General features: G+C 36.7%; 1 protein-coding gene and 1 long non-coding RNA gene across 5 annotated transcripts in view; one reads left to right on the top strand and one right to left on the bottom strand.

The window, feature by feature from the left end:
• Nucleotides 1-25,095, bottom strand: part of LOC110840276 (nephrin) — a 545,495-nt gene that overhangs the window by 323,677 nt on the left and 196,723 nt on the right. Inside the window, exon 1 of one of the 4 annotated variants that reach the window (XM_087357911.1) lies at nt 10,338-10,678. The exons of the other annotated variants lie outside the window; for them this stretch is intronic. Within the exon in view, the coding sequence (XP_087214037.1) occupies nt 10,338 (1 nt within the window). The 5' untranslated portion in view covers nt 10,339-10,678. Of the gene's footprint in view, nt 1-10,337; nt 10,679-25,095 lie in introns of those variants that run through there. 4 annotated transcript variants of the gene reach the window in all.
• Nucleotides 822-17,329, top strand: LOC110831420 (uncharacterized). Its single transcript, XR_002543588.2, has 2 exons — nt 822-8,559; nt 16,413-17,329. It is a non-coding gene; the product is annotated as an uncharacterized LOC110831420 (long non-coding RNA).

Below are 25,095 nucleotides of genomic sequence, written 5' to 3'. Positions count from 1 at the left end.
CTGCAAAGGACAGACTTAATAACGTTACGACTTTGGATATTTGATAAATATATCTGAACGTGGATTAGGCTTGTACTCATTTACATAGACGATTTCCCATTTACCTCTATGTGAATTTCTCGTCCATGAAATTAACCAGTGGACCACATTCGAAAACTGTTGAGGCACGTGTTACTAGACACATATCACTTAAAAACAAACGTTAGTATTTCGCAGCGATCTCTTCTTAATGCCTTCTTTAGGACAAAAACTTCCATTTTTACTCTGACCTACCGGTCTCGAGTTTAAAACGAGTTTTCTTTCCTACACGTCGCTTTATCTTGTCAGAGAAATCGCCAAAAACAAAATAACGAGGGAAGACGTAACGAATAAATTTTCCGACACACGGACCATCTCCGTTTCAGGCTAATGGTTTTCTGAACTTTACATGTTATATTTTACTACGACAGGGCATATCGAACCACAAAAAGAAAAACAATCATTGGACCGCGTGTTTTTATGTGGAACCCGTGGGAACATAAGCGGGCTGTGATATTGCTTGTTGAACGCCATGTTATTGCAGGAAACTAAAATGTTATTGAGTGTGTTTTAGTAAGCCTCTCCTGACGAGGGAAGAAGAACAGATGGTTTTGTTTGTTTCTTTGTTTGCTAATTTCTTTAACAGAAAGCCGAGAGTCGCAGAGAAACAAACAAATATGTGCATGTAAGATTTGAGGTTTTCACAGCGGTGAATATGAAGATTTCTGTCTTCTGGGTTGTTACGCTGTGTAGTCTGGTCGATGTTAACCAACGTTTCGGAGGTCATACTGCCTCCATCATCAGAGCGATGAGTATGAAGATTTCTGTCTTCTGGGTTGTTGCGCTGTGTACTATGAATGGCCCTGATGACGGAGGCAGTATGACCTCTGAAACGTTGGTAAACATCGACGAGACTACACGGCGCAACAACCCAGAAGACAGAAATCTTCAAATATGTGCATACTTACTGATTAATCTATTTTTTTAATAATTATACTGTGTTGCTATAACGGCAGTACAGATTTATAATTGTACTTCGTAAAATAACAAGTTTCTTGCATTTTAAAAGAATTTTCATGGCTTATTTGTCAATTTGGTAAGTTCTTTCATCGTAGTATTTCGATAGGCCATATTCCCAGGATATTTATAGGCTCATTTTAGTTTTTAAAACATTACATTCAAAATGACGCATTGTCTAGAAATATAACACATAAGTTTCAATAGCTGAAGATGAGAGAACTGATCTGTAATAATTTTGAAGTCCGAATACTTAAGCAATAAAAACAAACATCACGCCTACTATGAAAGTGAAAGTTAACCGAACTGCCATAAACTCCAGATCTAAACCCTCTAGATTTATATCTGTAGGGGGCGCTGGTAGACCAGAGTAAACTCTAAACACGAGACGCGTTTCTCTGTGGTATTTCAGATGCTCTAGCCCACATAAAAGACAGTTGCAATAAACTAATACGAGCTACCGCGTGATCCACAGACGAACCGATATGTGTGCTCAGGGGGAGGGTGGTAATTCTTATCAGTTACTGTAAATTGACGAATAATTTTAACCACATACTTTCGGTGGTCATTTTGAAAAGTTATTGTAACTGTTTTTTAACATTAAATATCCGTAGTTCCATTAACATTACTGATGTATGTTCATATGAAATTCTGACTATAAATGGGTCCAGTTCAAAGCTTCTGAGGATATATTTCATCGAGACTCACCCGGCATAGAATATAATTTAATAAAGTATACATATTTTTCAGTAATTTACAGTATATAAGTATATACCAATATGCCGAGAGGCGTAAATAAAGATAAACGGTAATTGAGGTTCAAAATTTGACATTAACATTTAAAGCAAATCCCATCCCCCCAAAAACCGTCCTTACATGATTTTTGCTGTTTTATTTGGGAAGTTACCGAGTTCAACTTTAGATGTCAGTTGCTTTTGAATACGTCATAACAAATCGAGTTTCTTACGTATGAATGCATTGCGTCCTGAAAGAAGTTTTTGCTCATAAACATAGCTACCATTTCTGAAAGAAATGACTACATACGAAAACAAAGAGACTGTGTAACAAAGACAAATAAAATTCCAGACCAAATTTGTCTAGAAACATCGGAACGAGTCATGATGCCGGCCACTGCTCATGCAATTTAAGAGATAGCAACACCATCGGGAACTTAGCAACAACTTTTTGTGTCTCATTTATCTTTATAATCGTCCTTAAGGCGGTAACAGAAAGGGGCGGTTTATGACTGTCAGTTGTCTTTCGTGAAATGGCATGTCGATATTTCGCCAGGCACCCAGCTACCCTGAGGTTTTACGTAGTCTAGTTCGGTCTCTCCAGAAAATTCCAGACAGACAGCATCTTTAAACACGCTACTGCAGACTCATAAATCTTTCCACACACACACACACACACACACAGCGAACAGTAAAGTAGACACGTGTGAGCCCTCAACGCTATGTGATTCATACTCATCCCGCTATGAAAACCAATCAATCAAGGCTTATGGATCTTTATGTCCATCTGAGTATGTACGTGCGTGTTTCTCGTCATTCATTCATAATGTGTGACCCAACAGATCAATCTTCATGCAAGTTTATAGGAATATAATTCCACTGAAGCTCAACATATTCTATTATTTTTTATTTGCCCATCAGTGGCAATATCAATCTCCTGAGGTGGGTGACACACTAGCGAAATATATTATAAGTACAAATTACATTTCTCATCAATTCAAAATTTATCGCATGCCTATCATTCGATACTTATCGTTGAATATCATAGAAAAATATTATCAACAAATCCAAGAATATCCTCTACAGTAATTAGTTTCGAAGATATTTATCGAGATTTTACTCATTCGTTCTGTATCAATATACATAACAAATAAGCCCTACATTTTTCCTCAGATTAGTTTTACCCTAAATTTATTTGAATCTGAAGCGGAAAACTGAGAAAAGTAATTAAATTTCAAATAAATATATTCGAGGTAGTTTAGTTTATAGGAATGTGTTTGAATGGGAATATATATGCACAATATTTGAGGATGATTTTTAACATCAGAGATTTTAAAGTAATCATTTTTCAGACTGCAAGCATTGTTCGCTTTTATGACGAAAATACACAAAACAGAACTTCTCCATAAATTAATTTGTTGTTCTTCCCTTCGGTGGCAGATAACGTAAGCCTTTTTGCAGAATTAACTTTTGACGTGGGCCTTAAAAAACAGAAAAAAACACCGAAGACTTCAACCTATCGTTTGTTGCAAATGTCCAAACACGTGAATAACATAAATTCCAGTGTTTGGTCGTCAATTTTTGAAGGTTTCGAAATGAAATTCTCGCTACATATCTGACCATAAAGTGAGCTTCCTGGTTGTGTTCAATAAACTGGAGGCAATATTGCCTATTCTAGATCACTAGAATATTTAAACCTACAGAAATTCACGACTTCTTCAAGCTGAAGTCTACGTGCAGCGTCTGTTAAAGTCAAAAAATTAAACTGTATAACGCTTCATGTGTACGAGGTTAATATAAGGCGGTGAGTCTGAAGATTGCTGTCTTCTGGGTTGTAGCGCCGTGTAGTCTGGTAGACGTTTCCCGACGTTTCAGAAATACTTACGTTGGTAAACTTATAACTGATTACAAGGTACTATAAGCCATGAAACAGCCATGCTCAAAGAAAGCTCTGTATATTATTTGAAAAAGGGCTTAAATAAGAGAAATTGAATGCAACACTGCCACACGTTTCTAAATTTATAAAATATCGTTTTTAGATTTTCACTCTTCGCTTGATGCTGGTTTATAATAGTTTCCTTGTGACACATTTATCACCCCCTTTCCTTGGCCTCCTAGTCTACGTTTTGATATCAATGATAAAAATTTCATAGCTCTTTAGAACTAACTGTTATCTTTAACTTAGTCTTCAGATGATTTAATTGTCACAAATATTTGAACACAGAATCTTGTGTTTACAAATATAAAAACAACGTTCTTAAGAACCAACTATTTGTGAACAATTATCTGCCGACAACAAGAAAGCATTGTTCCAACAAATTCACAATATTTCATTAGTTTTCCTACCGCCCCATTTAAATTCCTTTCTTGAATGCGGTTTGAAAATTCTTTTAAGACTTCCGACAGAACAAACAGAATATAAAAATTGATTATTCGTACAAAATAAACATCTGAGTTCCGCCATAACGTTCGATGTCGCTAAAAAGTTTACTAGCCGGGAACTAGCGTGTTATGTTATCTAAACTACATCGCATTAAGGTATCAACCCTGCTCTATCACCCCACACCACATGTCTACGAAACAGCAAATCCCCGTCTAATATAAGAGATACTTTGATGTATTGGAATTGGATAAACTCTGGAGGGGACTGCTTAACGAAGAGAGACATGATCAGGCCAGAGGAGTCTCAGATCCTAGTTCAAGTGTACTCACTCCCATATCAAACGAAATTAGGCGGGTATTCTGACGTGAACCCAAGGGAAAGTGTGGAAGCGAAAACGTGCTTTGCTACACAGATAATATTTAGGGTACAGAACTAGACCTCAAAATATTGTCAAACACCACACTTTAATTTCAAGGTCCACCTGTATATTCAGGTGTAGTTGATTGATTGTAAATTCGCTGGGACGTTATATTTGTAGAATAGCGTCTTGAATATTCATTTATACCCAGTCACGCAATAATAGCTAGGCGATCAGACCGTAAACTATATTCATATAGCGCCCAAGTCCAGTTATTTTACTTCTGTACTTCTTAAACATAATATAATATTTGGGTAAGTGCTTTCTCCCTGCTTACGAGTATAATGGACATTAACCTTTGCGTTGAAATATAATTTTATATAGTGTTTTATTTAAAACACAGCTCAAACTACAACAATATTTTTAATCGTTCGTGACAAATATAAAGAGATACCACTTTTTCAGTTTTTTTTGTTAGGAAGTAATTAATAGAACAGCGTTACAGCTTATTCTCAACACGTTCTTACAGATACATGTATAATTCATATTCCCCAGGAGTTCTCTCATATGAGAAACAAGTAAAAATGGTATTTAAGTACGGAGGTAGGAACTTTGAAAACATTCTGGAGTAGTATATATTGATATTTGGTGTGCTTGTATTTGGTATTTACCACAATTATCAATAAATAGTCATCTAAAATCAGCTTTTTGCTATTTTTATCCAAATGCAGACGCCTACATATCTCAGTAATCAGACCCATGTTTATATAATATTTTTTACTTAAAATTGCCCCAAGAACCAACTAATGAAATTGTAACATTTCCTCCCGGGACAACCTGTATATTGGAATATACGTTAATTGCGCTTGATAATGATGTATTTTTTTCTAGTTTCGGGCGTCGTGTAGCCTAATCAGTAGATAACAAACGTTTCAGAGAGACATACACTATCCATCATCAGGTCACACGACTCTACACTTCGCTATAATCCAGATCATCATCATCATCATCTTCACCGCTGTGAGACCATCAATTCTCAAAAATAGTTTCGTTTGTTAAATACACGCTGGATCTTAAATATATTTACAAATTCCTAATACATCCAATAGTTCTTTTAAAACTACTTTCATCTAGGGATGGATTTTTTACACCACTGCTCTGTAGTCCGTACATACTACAAATCGACTACGGTAGCATGCTGAGGGCCCCATTATTAATAATTTCAACGCAAATAAAAATCTGGGTCTAGAGCTCTGGAAAGTTTTTACAATGTCGTTGACTGACCCGTCCAGAAATAAGACTTATTCCTTACGAAAACACAGTTTCCATACAAAGTAAAAGTTATCATTAAGGTATTTGGTACTGACATGAAAAATATTTAACGTTCATTAACTTACTTTTAACTGACTCTCTGGAGTAATCAAGATATTATATATGCCTTTACTGCAATGCAGTTTTGTATAAAATTCAGTATCTATAATTTTTTTGTAAATTTTACATTGGAAACTTTATTTAAATTAAGACACAACTGCTTCCTTCCATATCCTTTCAAATTCATTATTCACTAATCATCCTATCATTCGAGAGCGTCGTTAAATAAATCACATTCAAATAAATAAATTTTGTATTCACGACACGAATGTGGTTTTATGTCGCTGGTCTATGTTATGAAACGGAAAGAGTCATAAAAACAGAGGGGTAATGTTTCAATAATTCAACATGCCAAGTTTTATGGAATATCAAAATATGGAACACAAATGTTGCGGTAAGATGACGTTGAACATTATGGCCCCGATACCTGGCCCTACAACCCAGTCTCCGATCCCCTCCCCCATCGTTATGACGCAAAGATATAAGACGCGGGCAATACCGCAAGTGCAGAGCAGCATACGTATTGTGCACGGCATTTCCAAACTAACCTAACCTCACTCCGCAACCAGCCAAGTACCAGGTTAGTCAGCTCACCGAAGGAAGTTCCGTTTCAGCGTTTCTCAGCAGTGGCGGCCCACACTCAGAAGGAACTGCCCTTCCATGAATCAGCAGCCTTTCAAGGGAAAAGGGTTATTTTTTATAAATCTTTATGGAAATATATGTTAAACCCGCATAGGCCTATATACTACTATTTCAACTGATGTCAGACAGAGATTGATAAACCTCATCCGTCTGGTAAAACACGGTGTATTATTTTATTTAATATTTTACACAAGTTAATACAACATAACATTAGGAATCCCTGACTTTTCCACGATGACTTACACGTATGTAACATCTCTAATTATTTCCATTTTTCTTCAAAATAAAAACAGCTTACAGCAAATCTGTAATGTAGTTTTAATAATTATTCTGGCTTTTAACATATAGTTGCACTTTTATAATTACAAACCCCCATGCGGCTCGCGTGTCACCTATATGCGAAACCTACTAATTTATGTGTAGCCCGGGACTCGACTAAATGACCGCACCAAACGAAACCCATAATCCTCAACACTGTAACTAACACGTCAACCCTGACAGCCGAAACAGGCTGTAAACCTCCGGTTTTACTGGCTTATTAAAACGTCAAATTAACACATTCGATTCCATAATAAAACTAGATATTATTATCGACAGATGGCTTAATAAAAGATGTTTGATTTTCATTTAAAATTAGCTGGTTATGAAATTATTTCAATATGGTGGAAGGCACACAGTTCGTTTCGCAGTAATGTAGCTCTCTCACCTTGAGTGGCAGATTTATAAATCAACTCATGTATCTTCGTGGTCAGGGGGTCGCAACGGGCGAGCAGAAACATTTGTCAATTGTCATTTCTAAGCCCACAATCCATTTGCTTCCAGCCAGCTGCGTGTCAAAGTGAACTGCAAAGGCGGACTTAGTCTTGGTTTGATCTGCGACAGGATTTGAAATGTAAACTTATAAAATGTTATGCTAAAGCACGTGCTGTTTGCATAAGACCTGCCATGTTTGTGTGAACAGTAATGTGTCTAGAATTCCGCTCATATCATGTGACGATATTATATTACGCATTCATAAATCAGCTATTGAAATTTTCATACATGTTGGTCCTTTAATCAGCTAATCATTTTTCTCTCACACTTTATATTTTTACATGATCACGTCCTTACATTGTATTCTAAATATATTTCGAAACTACGTATTCTGTCAGTGTACTGTCCAGTTCACGACAGAACTAAAAATTGACAGTGGAACCACGGTTCCGGAGAATTTGACGTAAATACGTCTATACGGAAAGGAAGTTTATATATTGGCTTTATTCTAAATATTTCCTTTATACCCGCTTTACAATTGAGTAAAGTTTGATTAAGGCTTTGCTTATTTAACTTGAATTAGTTGCGCTTAAGATGGGTCTGTGGTAGCTGAATGTAATGTAAAGTAATGTAATGTAATGAAATGTAATGAAAGGTAAGGTAAGGTAAGGTAATGTAATGAAATGTTTTAAAGGTAACAACAATGCTGAGTAAACAGATGACGTTTCCTGGGTAACAACAATTCCGAGTAAACACGACGTTTCGTAGGTAACCAGGTTACACTTTTTCGTTTCCCTTTTTCGTTCCCCTTTTTTGCCGAATTACCCTTCAATACAGACGTATTTACGTCAAAAAATTTAAGAAATAATTTGGGAAAGGCGCGCCATAAGACTTTGGGTTATATCGACTGATATAGTCACTGTATGAACGATGCCAATTCATGTGCAAGATTTCCCATTTGTGTCATACCATTTCAACAGTATCATATTTAGAAATAAACACAGGTTGTCCCAAAAATATGTGTACACAACAGTAACATTGCTGGCCGCTTGTCAGCTGCGCCACGAAGCTAACGGCGGTCATTTTGTACACCTATATTACATTTGCTAGCTCACTAAGTTCCAATTTTTACGTATTTAATATTTTGTTTGTTAACGTGTTTTTATTTCATTAATTTAATATGTGAATACATCTTCTTGGGGCAGCCTGTTTATGCAGGCCTCGTGTATAATGTACTGACGCCAAACACCACAACGATCGAAAATTGTACAAATGGATGACAGGTAACAAGTAAGACCCTTCATTTGAATCACGTATTAGGGTTCTTATTTTAAAGACGCTAATTCAACCGCGAATGTTTATTTCTTCCGCTGACATTCTCTGATCATGAGTGGAGATTATTTGAGGATATGGTACAAACAACCGTAATATATCAGAACTCCAATGAAGATACTGATAAAATCACGAAAAGTAATATTCGAGATACTGAGTAACCCGGCAGAGATCCGAACCAGATACCACCACATTACAAGTGCTGACATCTACTACCTACTAGCTAAAAGAACAAATCACTATTGCACATTTATCTTTTATACATTCATAGTACCTGGAAACCATTGATGTCTGCGAGATTCATTTTAATATTATTATCACATCTACTTTAAGTTCTTCAAAGCAGTCCCTTTCTTACAGGTTTCCTTACCAAAATGTCGTATTAATTTGTAATCTCCCCGTGAGTATTACATGTAGCACATCCTGTTCCCAAACACCTTTAATTATGCCCTTACCTCAGATAAAATACAAATTTCCATATCAAAATTAAATAACATGTAAGATATGGTATATGTAGCGTCGAATTTGCATCCTATTGCTAACATTTTGCGCCATATTTTAGTCGAATGTCCGTCTTACGATGACGATCGTCCAGATTTCAAACCTCATGAATCACTCTTCGAGATGGCGACTCAAATTGTGTGTAAATTCGTAACATTTCTGAATAGTACTGGATTCACGACGTCGAAATAATATGACAGCTTTATACATTTCAGTGGCCGTCTCCTTACAACGTAACACACGTCCTCAGCGTCTATTGATACTGCAAAGGTAGGCCTAGGACTATTGTGAAGTTAGCCCCATCCCTTTTAGAGTCACTTTCTTGCTGTCCAAAGCATCATGGGCGTGGGAACAGTCATCCTTCTTGCACTAGAAATATGGTGTTAACAACACGTTCCCTGGCAAAGGGTTCAGAAAATCCGGAACTACTTTGCAAATTATAAAATGTGTCGTCTATACTTGAAATCCACTAGTATAACAAAAAACAGGCCTACACCAACATGAAGAGCTACCAAATTTACTACGAAAAGTGAAACGTTAGTCGATTCCATTCAACACTATCTCAAAAACTACAAAACAGACATAACGTACACTCTTCAAAACTACTGGAACATGGTACAGAAATATAAATTTCAATTCAATTACAAGCTACATAATACACATATGCATTGAAAATAAACTAACACTATTCTAGGAAATTAGGTAACATAGTTTGTTTAAACTTTGTTTTAACTACTTGTTAACTCGTGTTTTTTTTTTTTCAAGTATCCACATAATATTTCATGACTGTAATGCAGTGCATTTCTCCTTGGCGACTGGCATGGTAACAATAGCTCAATTCTCTAAAACAAAATGTAGATCGTGTGGTTTTGCTAATGACCGATTCAATTAAGACGAGACTTCCATTAGGGTAGATTTATGCTTGGGTCTAGCTTTACACCCAGCATAGTTTGGGATGAAAACTATAAGATATGCAACCGGATCACGTGTAAAACTCCCAAACTTCGATCTAAACAGTACACGTTCCTCAAATAATCCAAGTTATTTTACAATATGGTTATAATATAAAATAGTACGTAACACTACCTTCGCCTTTTATAAACCTATCACTGAAATCGGGTTTTATGCATTCTTTCTAGTCCGATACAATCTATTACAGTTAGCTAACATAATTAGTCACCGTACCCTACAGACACCCGAAAAACCCTTCCCCCTTTATGCTACTTACTGGTGAGTTCCACTGCAGTCAGACATCTTGTTGAAACTTGTTGCCTATGACGTCATTTTACCGGGCTTCATGGCTGATTTGCACACAGCAACTTTTCCAACGTGTTTCAACTGATCAGGTTGATTGAACATTACTTTTAGTCCATATTTTAATAAATGTTCAACGTTCACTGTCCACACTAACTAACAGTACACATGCTACTGAAGTTTTAACAACATCACACCATAATTACCAAGAAACGTAAACTTATAACAAACTTCATCCCTTCGCTCTTGTACGTATTGACACGACTGTCTTCTGTCTCTACTCCCACTCGTTCGTTAAATTTCGGCTTAATTTCGTTAGTTTCCGTAAGCCACTGGGCTGAAATGTTACGTGGCAAGCCACTGCACAGTGATGACTGGTGGGTGAGTCACTACACATTGCAGTTTCATTTGCTACGGGATTATGTGTAGACCTTCCGGGCATCTCTTTGATATAACCAGACGACCGGAAAACATTATTTGTATGCTTTTTAATTACACTGTAGACCCATATCGGTAAATATTTTACTCCTTGGTTGCTGCAGAATGCAAGGAGACGCAAATTCTGCAAAAGCAGTGCACGATTTTATTTCAACAGATAAATATTATAATTCACGCACAATATAGGCCTACTTTTAATGTATTCAATTCCAATTAAAATTGTATCGATAAATACAGCACACACCAAGAAGAAAAAATGATAGAGAACAGCTATTTATACAACATTAATAAAATTACTTTCAGGATCTTCTTCTGGAAACTTATGCAATAGTTGTGTTACTTGATGCGTGCTTAAAATGTGTATATTTTCGCTTTTGTTTCTACTAGCTTCATAAAATAATTTTCTGATACATCTCGCTCTTTGCTATGAAGGAAACATTTTTTTAAAACTAATGTATGGGTAATTAAAATAAAAACATAGAATACCAATACGGACGTCGAGTCTTGAGCTAATACTACATAAATACTCAAAAATAATACAGAACCTATTTAAAGCTAGTAAGTTGGTATAGAAATAAGTATCATATCACATACACACACGAAAACACATACACCACGAAGTTATGTGAAGTAGCGAAGGTAAGCTCCAGGCATACTTAACTCTGTCATAATGCAGATTACTGGTCAGCTTCACGCTCCGACTGCTTTACCGCCGCTGTCCATTAGACAGAAAGCTGATTGAACCCATTGATTGGTCTGGTCTTGGTGGCAAAGAACTGAGCTATACATATTACAGGGTATGACTTCAGGAAGAGGCAACACGACATTTATTTTATTTGTATCATTTCCACCATCTGAGCTCCAAGGAAACAAAATCGAATAAGAAGCAAGAGGGAAGGATTGGTTATTGCATTTTAGAACAAAACTCTTTAAGGAACAGACCAATGTACTGACGGGCTCAATCCATAGTTTACTTTCTTCCGAGTCAACAAAACAATAAAACCTAGAACTTTCAAGTTCTTTCAGGAATATAACTTCTGTAACTCTTACTTGAGACTGCTAATGTGGATTGATCCGCAGTTGTTTCTTCGGGTCTTAACAACTTCAGAAGTTGTTTTACTTAAAACGTAACCCTAACTATTACCTATGAAACCTTTCACGCACAAAACGACAAAAACAATGACAATATTGAACACTTACAGCTCCAGCTGATGCACTGCCTCAAAACAGTACGACCGTAATTTCAGCTGTTTTGTCGCTCGATGAGCTCTTGTCATAGACGAACACTTCCTGTGTCCCGACATGATGTTATTCCTTGTCGGCAGGAGGATACGTGTTGCTGAATGCTTTGCGAAGTAACGTTCGGGAATGAGCTTACGTTCTGCTCATGTATACACCATGTTCGTATCTCTATAGCCTTTTCACAAATGGAGAAGCGGCCTGGCACCCTTGGTAACCTTGATTCGACAGTCACGGAAGAGGTTGGTGGAGTCTTTTATACGGGGCTGGATCTCCTGTTTATTGCATATTTGTATCGTAGAACGTGATTGTTTATGGGACTGCTTTTGAAATTTTGCACTTTGTGTACCGGCTTATAAGTTTTTTGTTTCCTCTGACTCTTCTCCGAGAATAACTTCCCATTTTCGAAACTCTCATTTCTCCCTTTTTTCGTTCATTCACTTGAATGTGTAACCTTCATAATATAACCACGCTTTGTTCCACCACAACCAAACAAGTTTCCATAAAAAGACATTTCCCTACAAATGAAAATTCTTAACATTCGGTATTATTCTGCCGAAACTGAGCTACTGATAACGTTGTTAAATAAAGCAAAAAGTAGTAAATAAATAAATATTACCCAGCATTGATGACAGTGACAATCTGATATGTAGTGAACATATGAGGCTATTCCTACCATTTTATATGCTTTAAAATTCTAACCTAACTTTAAGCTAGGTGTTCTAAAACTTTAAATTAACATAACCACATTTCAAACAATTTACAATGATATAAATTTTTACGTTCAACTTACAACATTTATCTAATGTCCACATTTCTCCCAAACAGCTCAAGATTGTAAATTTCATAAATTCAGATCGATATTTATACAACATATCGTATATGGAATTTTTCAAAAATAAAATCTGCAGCTGAACCAAGACTCGCGAGCTAGACTTTAAGTGCACTTTCAAAAATCGTTCGCTACGAAAGTTTTGCTGCACACAGGCTTAAGTAACCCAGCCTCTATTCACCACAGGACGACCATAACCTACAATGGTCATTCGGTATTCAAATCCAATCTCTACACCATCACACGCACCAAAGTTATTATAGTGTAAGCCCTAACACGACGGTGTCATGGAAATGCGTGTTCATGAAATATTAAAATGGTATATTAGGAATAATTTATTCATAATTTAGGCAACATATTAACCAAACCCACACAGCTATGAAAACAGTGCAAATAACATGCATATATAATATGGTAAACATTTATCAACCCGGTACTGAAACAGTTTTACAGAATTGACAATGCGATTAGTTGAATAAATTATTCTGAATCGCCCTGTACATAACAGATAGAGGCGTCCTCACATTTATCTCCAATTTCCAAACAATTTATCAACCTATTCCAACAGCTAAATGAGTGAAGAGGTTGTGTGACAACCTACAATTAATAAAATGATGTGAGGGGCTGTTTTATGTACGAACACCCATAAAACTGAAATTCGATTAATTTCTAATCGAAGTTTTAATGAGTAAACTAATATCACAATCGGTACACTAAAACTGACTACGTTTAAAGTTATTAAATAGAAACAGGAAACCATTTTATACCAAGTTTTAGAACGAAAATACCAGTATACCATTACGTAATGCTATAGAGCATTCATACAATTCTTTTTTACTATGCTGTACTTGCGTGTGTTTATATGCGCTTAAATTACGCTATAATAGACCCGGAGACTAATTAGATTTTTCCACACGGCACGTTTTAATACGTCATTATGAAATATGCCTCTTCACACTGGCGGAGACCAGATTGCTTTCATGCTTCGGCTGGGTAATATTTGACTCGCTGAAATTCAGTGTTAATTGTGTACAGTGCACATGATATGGAAAGATTCTGAATCTAATTAATGATCGGCTAGAATTATATTTACCAACATAAGCAGGCAAGGCTATGCAATGCTTTCCTTATGATGTCCCACTCTTGAGTCCAAATGGGGATTAATTCTGAACATCTATGTAATGTCAAATATTATCACTTTAAGGTATTTCACAAATATAACTAATGGCTTTCTATACTTTATTCACCGTCTTGTAATCCGAACGGGACATAACTTTTCACAAAATGGATCATTTTTGTTTCTCGTGTAAAATGATGCAAAGTACGTACTCATTTTGGTACTGTGGTTGTTTCTATAACTGTTAGGACGGACCTGGGTAAGTACAATAGGTCGACACTTAACTACAGCACCTAAAACGACACACTCGAACAGCCTTAAGATCCACATACTACGAAATTATTCTCTGCAATAATTACACTCAAAAACGGAGACATGCCTCCGTCTAAGAATGGCTGAATTCTTTCATGGATAACGATATGATAAATTCAAAGCAGTTTTATATTTTAATATTTCAATATTTATAGCCTTGGTATCTATACGTAGAATAATGACATATTTCGGTATGATTAAATATCTAATATTATAAGTATACAATATTAGGATTTCATTTGTATAATAATAAATTATTAAATCAATTTAAAACATCCATCAATAAAGCAGCTTGCAATACCATAATAAACTTCTTATAAATACACATAACCTAAATGTGATCAAAACAGGACTAATATGTAGTGATTTTTCATTACATAATATATTCTATGCCAAAATAAGTCGAGTTGATGACTCACGTAAAATTGAATGGTACCAGAATGTAGAAACTGAAGATGTTGATAAGTTCCATCACATTTCCCCTTATTAAACAATATTTCGGTAAAAATACATAGTGCTCTTTTTCAAAACAAATTACACGAATAAAGATTTGGGATGACAGATTCTTTAATGTTAGAATTTAGGGAAATTTTAGTTTCCAAAAAACTTTTTTAAAAATGTATATAGGATATATTTCCTCTAAAATATAGCTGCTGCGGTGTGAAGTAAAACAGGCACCTCCATTTTGTTCCGAAATTCAGAACGGATCTTGCAGATAGGAATAGGGAAAAACTTAAACTTCTAAGTTAAAATATCTTGCTATTATAATTGAAACATCTACAACAACTAGGTCTACGGTGTAGCAATTCCGTGTTTTCTAAAGGTGACTTACCTAAAGGTAGCGACTAAGTCTTTGGTACAGAGGTGAGACTATTACAGCACTCAACAGGTTCCATTATTAATACCACCCCCATCCGCCTTGGCCCCATCATCTGCTCCAAATTGCATGTACTGCAGGACGTAATGTACGAACCCTTGTTTCTTTGTCAACTTGGAAGTAATTCAAGAATTCTCTGCAGTATCATATAATCTATCCACTGACACTACAGCATACAACAACAGAAACATTTTATTACAAGGCAAACTTTTCCACATCGGATTTCCTGTTTCATTCTTCTGCTTTTCTATATCTTCTTATAAGTTATATTTATATTTTTTACTCTCCGCGATGTATTTCCCGTCCGAACAGTGTCGCTATAAAAGTGTTTTACTAGGAATACAGCAACAAACGTCAAATATAACATTGGCAAGCCCAAATAATTTCTCTTAGAAGATTTAAAAAAAGAAATAAATATCCCCTCGCCACTTCTATCGCCTTTTGTCTCTTACTTCATTTTATCTCCTTATGAACTTCTGTAACTCAGCAAAATAATGGCAGATGGCGATAGTGCTGAAGTATGGCGACAAGAGGGTTATAAATTTGGTGTTGACTTCACGCACTCAAGGACTTACTGTGTGTCAAATAAGCTGACACTTTTCACACGTTTTCTGCTGTCCTGATAAGTAAAGTGAACTGAAATAAAGACATTGTATCATATTCAGCTGTCAAAAAGTTCATAAGCTTAGACATCGTATCATGAGAGACCTCTCTGAGGATTCTCGTTGCAATAATCCCCATATAGAAGAGTTATAACAATAAAAGCAGCACTCATACGCTGAGGATCACTGTAATAAAACCCCAATGCATATAGTAAACTACCCTTACCGAAGAAAGTGGTTTCCATTTCCTTGTCCACACGAAAGTTCTCATCGTATGCTAGTCCGTACAAAAAGGAAATTAAGGCCACATTGCTCTCGTCTATATGATAAATTATTCATATTGATAAAAACAATATTAAGTTAGGTGTTGTATGGTGTTTCATAACGGTGAATTCTAAAACAATTTAGTCTACAGTTTTACGCTCAGGATTTTTTGTCATTAGATCTTGAAGCGTAACTTTCAATTTTATGAAAAACAGATTTTGAGAATTGAAGTTTTCGCGGCAGTGAGGATGATGTAATAATAACGATGTTGTTCTGGGTTTTGATGGCATGTAGACATGTCGGTGGATGTCAAAGTTTCGGAAAGATCGAAGTAAATCGTTATATCTCACTAAATTTACTGGTTACAGGTCGGACGACCAAAGTTCGATTCCCATCAAAGGAAGTGAGTTTTCTCTTCGACACCGCCTTCAGATCGAACCGGGGCCCACACAGCTTATCAAATGGGTACCGGGGTTTCCTACCACATGGAATATAATCCAGGATATGAAGTTCTTTTTCCAACCAAAGACGGGGTTAAAGCAGGCAAATCTTTAAACATATATTAATTCTATCTTAACGTCATTATTCATGGTGTCGTGCTTAAGGAACAGATGAACTTTAACTTTTACACTTATCGGGAAACAGGAGTTCACATGTCTACATTAAAGTCCCAAAAGAATTCACATTTGTACCTGTTGTCGATCTATTTTGTATTGAGTATTAAAGTATTCTTGTTTTCTTTATTTTAGTGTATTAATTTAAGTATTATTAAGTCGGTAGGGATTTGAACCCTTTTCTCTTACTTTCAAGGTATTTGCATATCATAAAGCTTTCCGACTATTTTGTTATCTTATGATTGTTAATGTTTGTCCTGTCATAGGAAGAATGGAAGTCGTGCTGAACTTTTTGGATCAAATCCACATTCAAATTGTGATCTCTTTTCTCGATCTTCAATGTTTTTCTGATAGAGTTGTTGCTATTATTATAATAATTATTGATAGTGTTATAATAGTTGTAATTATTAATGTTACTGCTTTAATTATTTATCTTGTTATTTCAAACTTCTTGATTAGAAGTCAAATACATACTTATTATATTAGATAAATTTATTTGTAACAATTTGAAACACAATTAATGTAAGTGCATGGTTGTACTGTGCATTTTCAAACGATAATAATCAGAAATGTTGTTTTATTTACAAAATGGCCGTCTAAATATGAAAGGAGCAGATATTTAATCAACCTGAATAGAACAATAAATAAAATGAGACTACGTCATAAAGGCACGCGTTATTCGTTTCTTGTTAATTTCAAAAGTTTCCCTCGAAGGGTCTTAGCCTCCTTACTCATGGGAGGTTACTTAAACTATTAAGATATGTGGTACGACTCCTTGGACGAGTGATCAGCCAGTCACAAGGCCGTTGTTATATATTAAAACTTTAAAAAATTTCGAATTATTGTAAGTCAAAGTACTTCGAGCAGAAATAGTTTCCTCCCCTTAATTTGTACAATCTTTACAAGCCTCTATATATATATCTCATCACCTCCTGCTGCAATCCATCCTTTATCCTTTGTGTGAACAATATTTGATATCTGAAAACTGTGCAAAGAGCAATGCAAATCTAGATTAAATCCGCCATGTTATCCACAGCTATCGCATTTTACGGACTGGGTCATTCTTTATGAGTTCTTTAAAAATATACATAAAAGCAGAAAATTCATTCCAGAATTTTACTTCTTTATTTAAAATCGTATCTCACTTCCTTCAGATACCAGCGAGAACAAGACCGAAGTAACAGATTCGTATTTCATGTTTCAATAATCTCAGCGAGTACAGAAAGGAACGTTGGTAATTGCTCGCTTTTCATTTTCGCAACCCGAGTCACAAAGAATAAAGGGCAGTCATGTCGAAGGAACTGGATGGATTTTTCATCTATTCGTCTTTTTAAAATTCTTTCGTTTCTCTAGAATTTTGCGTTTCTCCAACTCAGATTATGCGACCATAAGCTATCTTCACAGTGTATAAAGCTATTCATGTCCAACCTTGCTCCTTCACTTGGCAACAATTCAATTCATAAACAAATCACTATGCAACGCCATGAAGGAAAAAACTAGATAATATGTCGTGTCACATCCGGTAACATTTTATGTACTTCTTGTAGGTCATCTGGAAATAACATAAATCTTCTATTATAAGCTTTGTACTTTCCTACAATAAACAAGTGATTTAATTATTTTAGTACAGTTTGTTTAAAAAGTCCTGGGCAAAGAATGGTAGCTTTTAATAGTCAAAATACTTATATTAAATGAAACTAGCATGGTTTGATTCTATTAAACGCGATACAATCTCTACAATTGAACCAGAAACGACTTATAATCAATGCGTATAATTGAATAAGAACTTGTAACCCAAGTTCAGACTTTTAATACCTTCCTAAATCAACTGTACCAACGTTTGCTGTAGACGAGAATACTTATTTTAATGACTAATTTCTGTGGATTAGAATGTGATAAGAGGACTCGAACTTCCTTGTTATAGAAGTTACACAAAATGTGCTGCTTCAATTTAAATGGACGGGGGATGCTGTCTGATTATAAAGATCTCTTCATACTTGTTCTGTCAAGTGAAACCCAGATTAAAAGTACGCTCTGTATTTCATGTTTTATTTATTAATCAACATGGAAAATGTACTCCAACTCAGGAGTCATATTGTCAACCAGAACTCTTTTTAATTAAGAGAAATACGAATCGATTGGATTGTACTAGTGAAGACAACTGTTTCCAATAGAATGTTAGTAATCCTTTTCCTCTCCATTCACTAAAAGTTAATCATTACGACTTTACTCTTTCGATTTATTTTCTTAAACCCTTAAAACTCAGCCGTAACATTATGTACCACTTGCTTCAACATAAAACTCAGCATTTCTTACAACCAACTAACTAACTAGATGGCTTACGGAACCAGAAGGTTCATCACCGAATTAACCAAAGCCCTCCACCTGACCTTGTCCTGAGCCAACAAATTCCAGTCACCTTCAACCCCTATCTCGCATAGATACTGTCTGACAGTATCCTCCCATCTACGTCTATGTCTTCCCAGCGGTCACTTCCCTTCAGGCTTCGCGATCATACCCGGTGCAGACCTCTTGCCACATCCATGCGCGCTACATGCCCCGCCCATCTCATTCTTCTTGACATAATCAGATGGTAGTAATGTTGTGTCATGTTGCTCTTCAGAAATATTAAAAATTTTCGAATAAAACACAGTCTGATGCAACTAGTTAATCTTAATGGTCTTCACTTAAGACGACATGTTTCGGAAATTATATTTCCATCATCAGGTCAAATAAATGAATATTCTTAATATCCTCTACACGGGTATAAATGTTGTCTACCAGCTGAAATTCTTTTGCGTCAGTATCTTGGCAAAACAAGGTGAAAATATGTGTTTATAAGAAAATTTTCTTAAAACAGCAAGACATTATTTTCTTGTAACACACAAAAATTGTTTCACTGGAAACCTCGAAAGGAGAAACAGTAAGTAGGAGTCCGGGTACCACGTCTATTGTCTGGAAGGGAAAGAAAATTGGTAAAGTTCTGGCCTCAAAGTAGGCCGTAGTTCTCAGATGCGCCACGCAACATCGTGCTAACGGAAACTGTCAGCGTCGTAATCGAATCTCTCCGCTCGATTACCCATGCAGCAGGCTTCACCTCCAACATCAGCAGCAACATTTAATTGACGCACGTTATAAACATCCAGTGTTCATGCATCTTTATACGTTGAAAGCAATGAGTCCCATTTGTAAAATGGAAAACTAAATGTAGTTTAGGATCTCTGTAAGCATTAAAAATTTAAGCAAACAGCGAAACCTTTGGTAGCAAACACAACGGGTTACAATTCCTGACATGGTTTCACGGTTTTAATTAACATTTGGTGTTTTTGTTCCACGAAAACAATTTCAAATACAAACATATGGCACCTGCTAACACACAGCTGCTTCGAATGTACGTCGTGTGCAATATCAATAAAACTGAAAGCCCTGAGGAGATCTTTCATATCCCTCATTTGTCATAAACATTATTCTACGATACAAAGACACAGGCTGATTAATCGCACAGATTTACACAAAACAATGTCACTTTATAAACGGATGAACAACAGTCACTAAACCGCTTATTAATTTATGTAACAATATTAAGCATGGGAAACATGACGAATACAACTGTAATTATAAAAGAGTGTAAAGTTATTGTTAAGAAAAGTCTTCAAATCCTTAAACACATTATTACAGCAACGCGACTTCATTTTTCGTAGATCCACCCGAGAGACGTAGCAAATGCAAGCTCGGTCGGAAAAAATTTAGCGCTGTCGTCAGCTCATCTTTCTTTTTTCCAAACACAAAAGCGTGAACAGCAAGCTTGTAGTAGTCAGAGCATATTTCAGTGGGCTAGAGACGGAAAGAAATGTCAGATGATTCATTAACAAAACGGAGTAAATGTTAAGGCGCCAGACGGGTGATTATGGACCAAAGCTGTTTCGAGGTGATCAAAGCTGAGCGCTAATTCGAGGTCTCATATAATCGCGGTTTAAATGCACAGTATCTCGGAGTATACTGAGATCCCTTTCTTATCTCCTCAGACAATTTGGTAAGGTGCACGTTTTAACAGGCAAAGGACTCGTGGACAGGCAGGTGGCAGTTTCCTTCAAACGTTGGTAACCACGTACAAGACACCACGGTGTTACAGCCAAGATCAAAACCCATCTAAACTACTTTTCCAGGAAATATATTTTTTTGCAAAAATGTATACAATATTTATCATCTACCTCACACGTATTGCAAATACCGCCCATCTCAAATTCCCTATTCTCATCGCTTTGTAATATCTCATTAAGAGTGCAACTTATGAAGCTGTGCGCCATATGTCATTCTTCCACTTCCTGTCCTTTTCTTTGTTGTATATCAACATTAAGCCGCCACGGTGGTCTAGCGATCAGAACACTAGCCTTGTAATCCTGGGGTCCCGGGTTCAATTCCCGGCGGTGCCCGAATTTATAACTTGTGTTGGGCAAGGCCGTGGTCTAGGCAACACGGAGTTTTCCTCCGGGGGCTTCCCCGGTTTCTCCGTGGCATCCCAACAATTACTCCATTCACACACAGAAGAAGACAATGGCAAACCACTTCTGGATCATCTGCCAAGAACGTATATGAACAGGTCCCAGTCCGAGAAAAGGATGGAAGGACTTGTTCATATGGACCTGTCGTCAGACAGAACACTAAATAAAATATCAACATTCACATAAGCATCTTGTTTTAAAACTCCCTCCACCTACATGGAATTTGTGGTTCTCTTCAGCCCTGAAGATGAAGACAGAATGTTCCTCAGAAACGTTGCTATCTTCCTACAATTCAACAGAAAGTTAAAACCCAGAAGATCAACGTCGCATCCCTTAAGCTGATTTACAAGTAAGAGAGAGCTTTACGATCAGAGCCTGAATTTGTCATTCGTGATCGAAATTTTTTATTCCAGTTTCACAGCTTCGTCTTTGTTTTACTTGATCCTTCTCAAGAAATAAAGATACCGTAAATGTGCAAGGATAACGTGAGTACACAAGCAATGTTCCAAGGAGAAGAAACAGCGTAAAATTCTGTACGAAGACTTACAAACCGAAGCTCGTAAACTACAGGAAATGTGTACAATTCTTTGGTCTCTGATTTCAAATGTCTTTGTTTCACATCTTCGATTTCGTGAAACTACTTCTATTTGCATGCCGTATCTTGACTCAGTCCCACCGAATCACGTGATGTGCTCCAAATAACTACGGCGCCTCTCGAGCTCATGCCAATAGACAAGATACGTGAGCGAGAAACCGCCCTGTTTCGCCTGAGGTGGAAGGCGTCATATTTCGCTACCAGAACACCATGCTGTGTCCTCTTCTCAATAGATATCCGAATCTACACTTTTCCCACACAGCTTATTGCCCCTGCACTGCTAACCGTAACGTCACGTTGTACTGCAGGCTAAAGCCAAGAGTCCACACCTGCGCACTCTATTGTAATACAATAGCCTAATGGGACAACGGATTCCGAGGTTCAGGTGTGTCCAGGCGAGTGCTCTTGTGATAGACCAGGTGTTCGCTGCTTCTGCACGTCCACACTTGAAGTTCATATGTGCACTTTCTGCTGCTACATTACGGCAGAATGCTCAAGTGCAAACCCCGGTTTTGGGGTTGCAAAACCAGACAAAAAAATTTACTTACTGCATTTTTTTTTACAAGATTTCGTATCACGATGTAAATTTCGTAATACGGATTCATCATATGAATTAGCCTGCGGCCGTGTCGACGCAACGAGTAGCGAGTGTCTAATACTGTTATGCTACATTTACCAAAGCCTTCCGTGCTTATCCTCAGTTGTAAGGCAAATTCCAAGGTATAATTAAAAAGAGCGCGTCAAGCCTATCCCAAATCATGGATTTCTTCATCCGAAATAAACTAAACCTTTCTGGGTTCAACTCCCAGACATTCATCCAACCAAAATTATTCTCGCAAAGGACAAATTTCCTATAGGGATCAGTGCGTAGTAGCCCCTAGTCTGATCAAGTTAAACCTTCATCTAATACAAATAACCCATTAGCCTAATCACACACCTACTTTATATAGTTAATACAAGGCACTTTTTACCAGTTCCAACTGTGCGTTTCTTACGCACATGTGGTTTAATAGAACAAGGGACGATGTCTTGCGCCTGCACAGGACCCCGCTTTTGGTTTCAGTTTCGGTTGGTGGTTGCTTGGTTGGTCCTACTCGCTTCATCCTGAAGCTGAACGTGACTCGTTGCTCCGAAACGTCGGTAACAACCTATAAGATCACAAGGCGTCACTACATAAATGACAACCGCTGACGTATCCTGCCCAGCTAGTATTAATACCTAAAATCTCAGATTACAATGAATTTACGAATCGTGTTTTGGAAATAATGGGCATTCAAAACAAACTGCTTCAACCACACACAGCGATTGCTACTGCGAATTTCACTGCCTGTTGGGAAAAACAGACGAAACAGTGTTAACATGTGTTGCTACGCTACAAATACAGCAAAATAACGATTTGCTCTGTGGCTGCTAGTACAATAGATGCCAATGGAGGAAAAAAGGTTGCACTGCAAACTGAGAACAAACATGAAACTCGTCATATTTACAGTCAGGAGTAATTGGATTACTGCCGTACGGATGCGTGTCACTGGTCGGGGTAAAGAAGCAAGCCGTATCTTCGTGGAACTCGTCTTCACAGCATTTGAAGGCGTGACTGAATTGTATGTATCCCTGCCTTACGTCTGAAGAAGCATTTTTTTCATTTTTAAAAACGAAAACTGTAAGACATTGAGACTTTCGCGGCGAGTAACATCAATAAAATCTTCTGGGGCAATCAGCCGCGTTAACTGATTACCGTAAGTTCCTGGTGTGACTGGATCCAGTCACACCAGAATCCTGAAGATGGGGATGGATTTTTTCCCGAAACGTCAGTTTACTACGGTAACTAGTTAATGCGGCTGATTGCCCGAGAAGATTTTTATTGATTGTATTATAATGTTGACATATTATGGTCTCCGCATGTGTTTAAAATACTTTGTGATATGTTCGTACATTATGTATGTATAACATTGACAAATTTAAATTAAATGAATGAAGGAGTACGAGGCGCCCAGATTTGCGAATGGTAATTTTATTAGTCTACGGTTATGACCGTAGATCTTTGCTACTCCGAGATATCACTCAAATCAACACTTTATTATGACCTATGTAAGAGTATGTACATTTTCGTGATAATGTAAATACAGACAGAAAATAGTGATCTGATTTACATGATAATTAGTACGTACATGTAACATTAAAAAGCGAAATGGAACAGAATACTTAAAAAAAGCTATTAGTATACATACTTCCAGCCTTTTATTGAACCCAAAGATTCGTTATCGTATTCACAAAAGTTAATAATCGATATGTAACCTGAGCAACGTGATTCAATTCCCCAGCCTTCCACTTTCTTACCTTATTATGCATTTTAATATTATTGTCCCACTTACACTTTGGTCTCTGTCTTAGACTATCCACATAAAACTGTGTGTGCGTTTTTCATCTGCCCCATACACGACTCAAACCCCGTCAATCTCATTCTCATTGATTTGATCATCGTTGCATGCCCTCACGTTCAGCCACGTGGACCTAAGTTAATTTATTCAAAATATACAAATGATAATTTCTTCTTCATGCCCATCAAGGTTAATCGATATTCTTTCTTCAATCAAACCTTTATTATTTTAATATTTCAATATAAATTGCGTTCGCTGATGAAGTTAAACGTAACTGTCCCTTTCCGGCTCCCGGCTGGAACTGCGTTACTCACCGCCAAGCACTTCAAGGTTTTCCCGATACGAGATAAGTATCGCTCTATAGGACAATAAAATCAACTTACCTTTGTTAAATTACTTTCTGTCTGTAGCCGAGAAGTGACAGTTGCGTTTAACTTCATGAGTAAACGCAGTGCACAATGAATTTTGAAAATACCAACAAGTTTGCGTAAAACCGAAATTTAGCTTCGATTTTGTAATGCCTAATAAAAGAGCAACGATTTCGCGAAATATTTGGAAGAAAATCAAATTAAAGGCAACTGGACTGCGTAATAAAAGAAGACGATGAAGTAATTTTAAATTTCCTGAAGTTCCTCTGTGATACCGTTTTTATCTTTTAAACCATTACCCGTATATTCTTGTATAATACACGTCTAATCTACAGTACATTTCCCTTTAATAAAGTTATCACTGACGTAAAAGTTCCGACAATTTAACAGTAGCAGAAATCCCGATTCATTTTTACAATCACACGCCCCTTTTCGGTGCAGCCACTGGTTTAAGATTAAAGACGGGTCATATGTTTATAAGTCTACTTTACGAGTGTCCAGATAACACCTTTTAAAAATTATACTTAATTAACTCCCCTGTGGCCACATAAACTGCAGTCCGGACGAAATTAACTGTATATATATATATATATA

The sequence above is a fragment of the Zootermopsis nevadensis genome, unplaced genomic scaffold (assembly GCF_977971745.1).
Source record: "Zootermopsis nevadensis isolate Lab colony 2312 unplaced genomic scaffold, Znev_1.0 Znev_ptg000029l, whole genome shotgun sequence".
NCBI lineage: Eukaryota > Metazoa > Arthropoda > Insecta > Blattodea > Termopsidae > Zootermopsis > Zootermopsis nevadensis.
The sequence above is the reverse complement of the archived record's forward strand: the minus strand, read 5'-3'. Positions and strand labels throughout refer to the sequence as shown.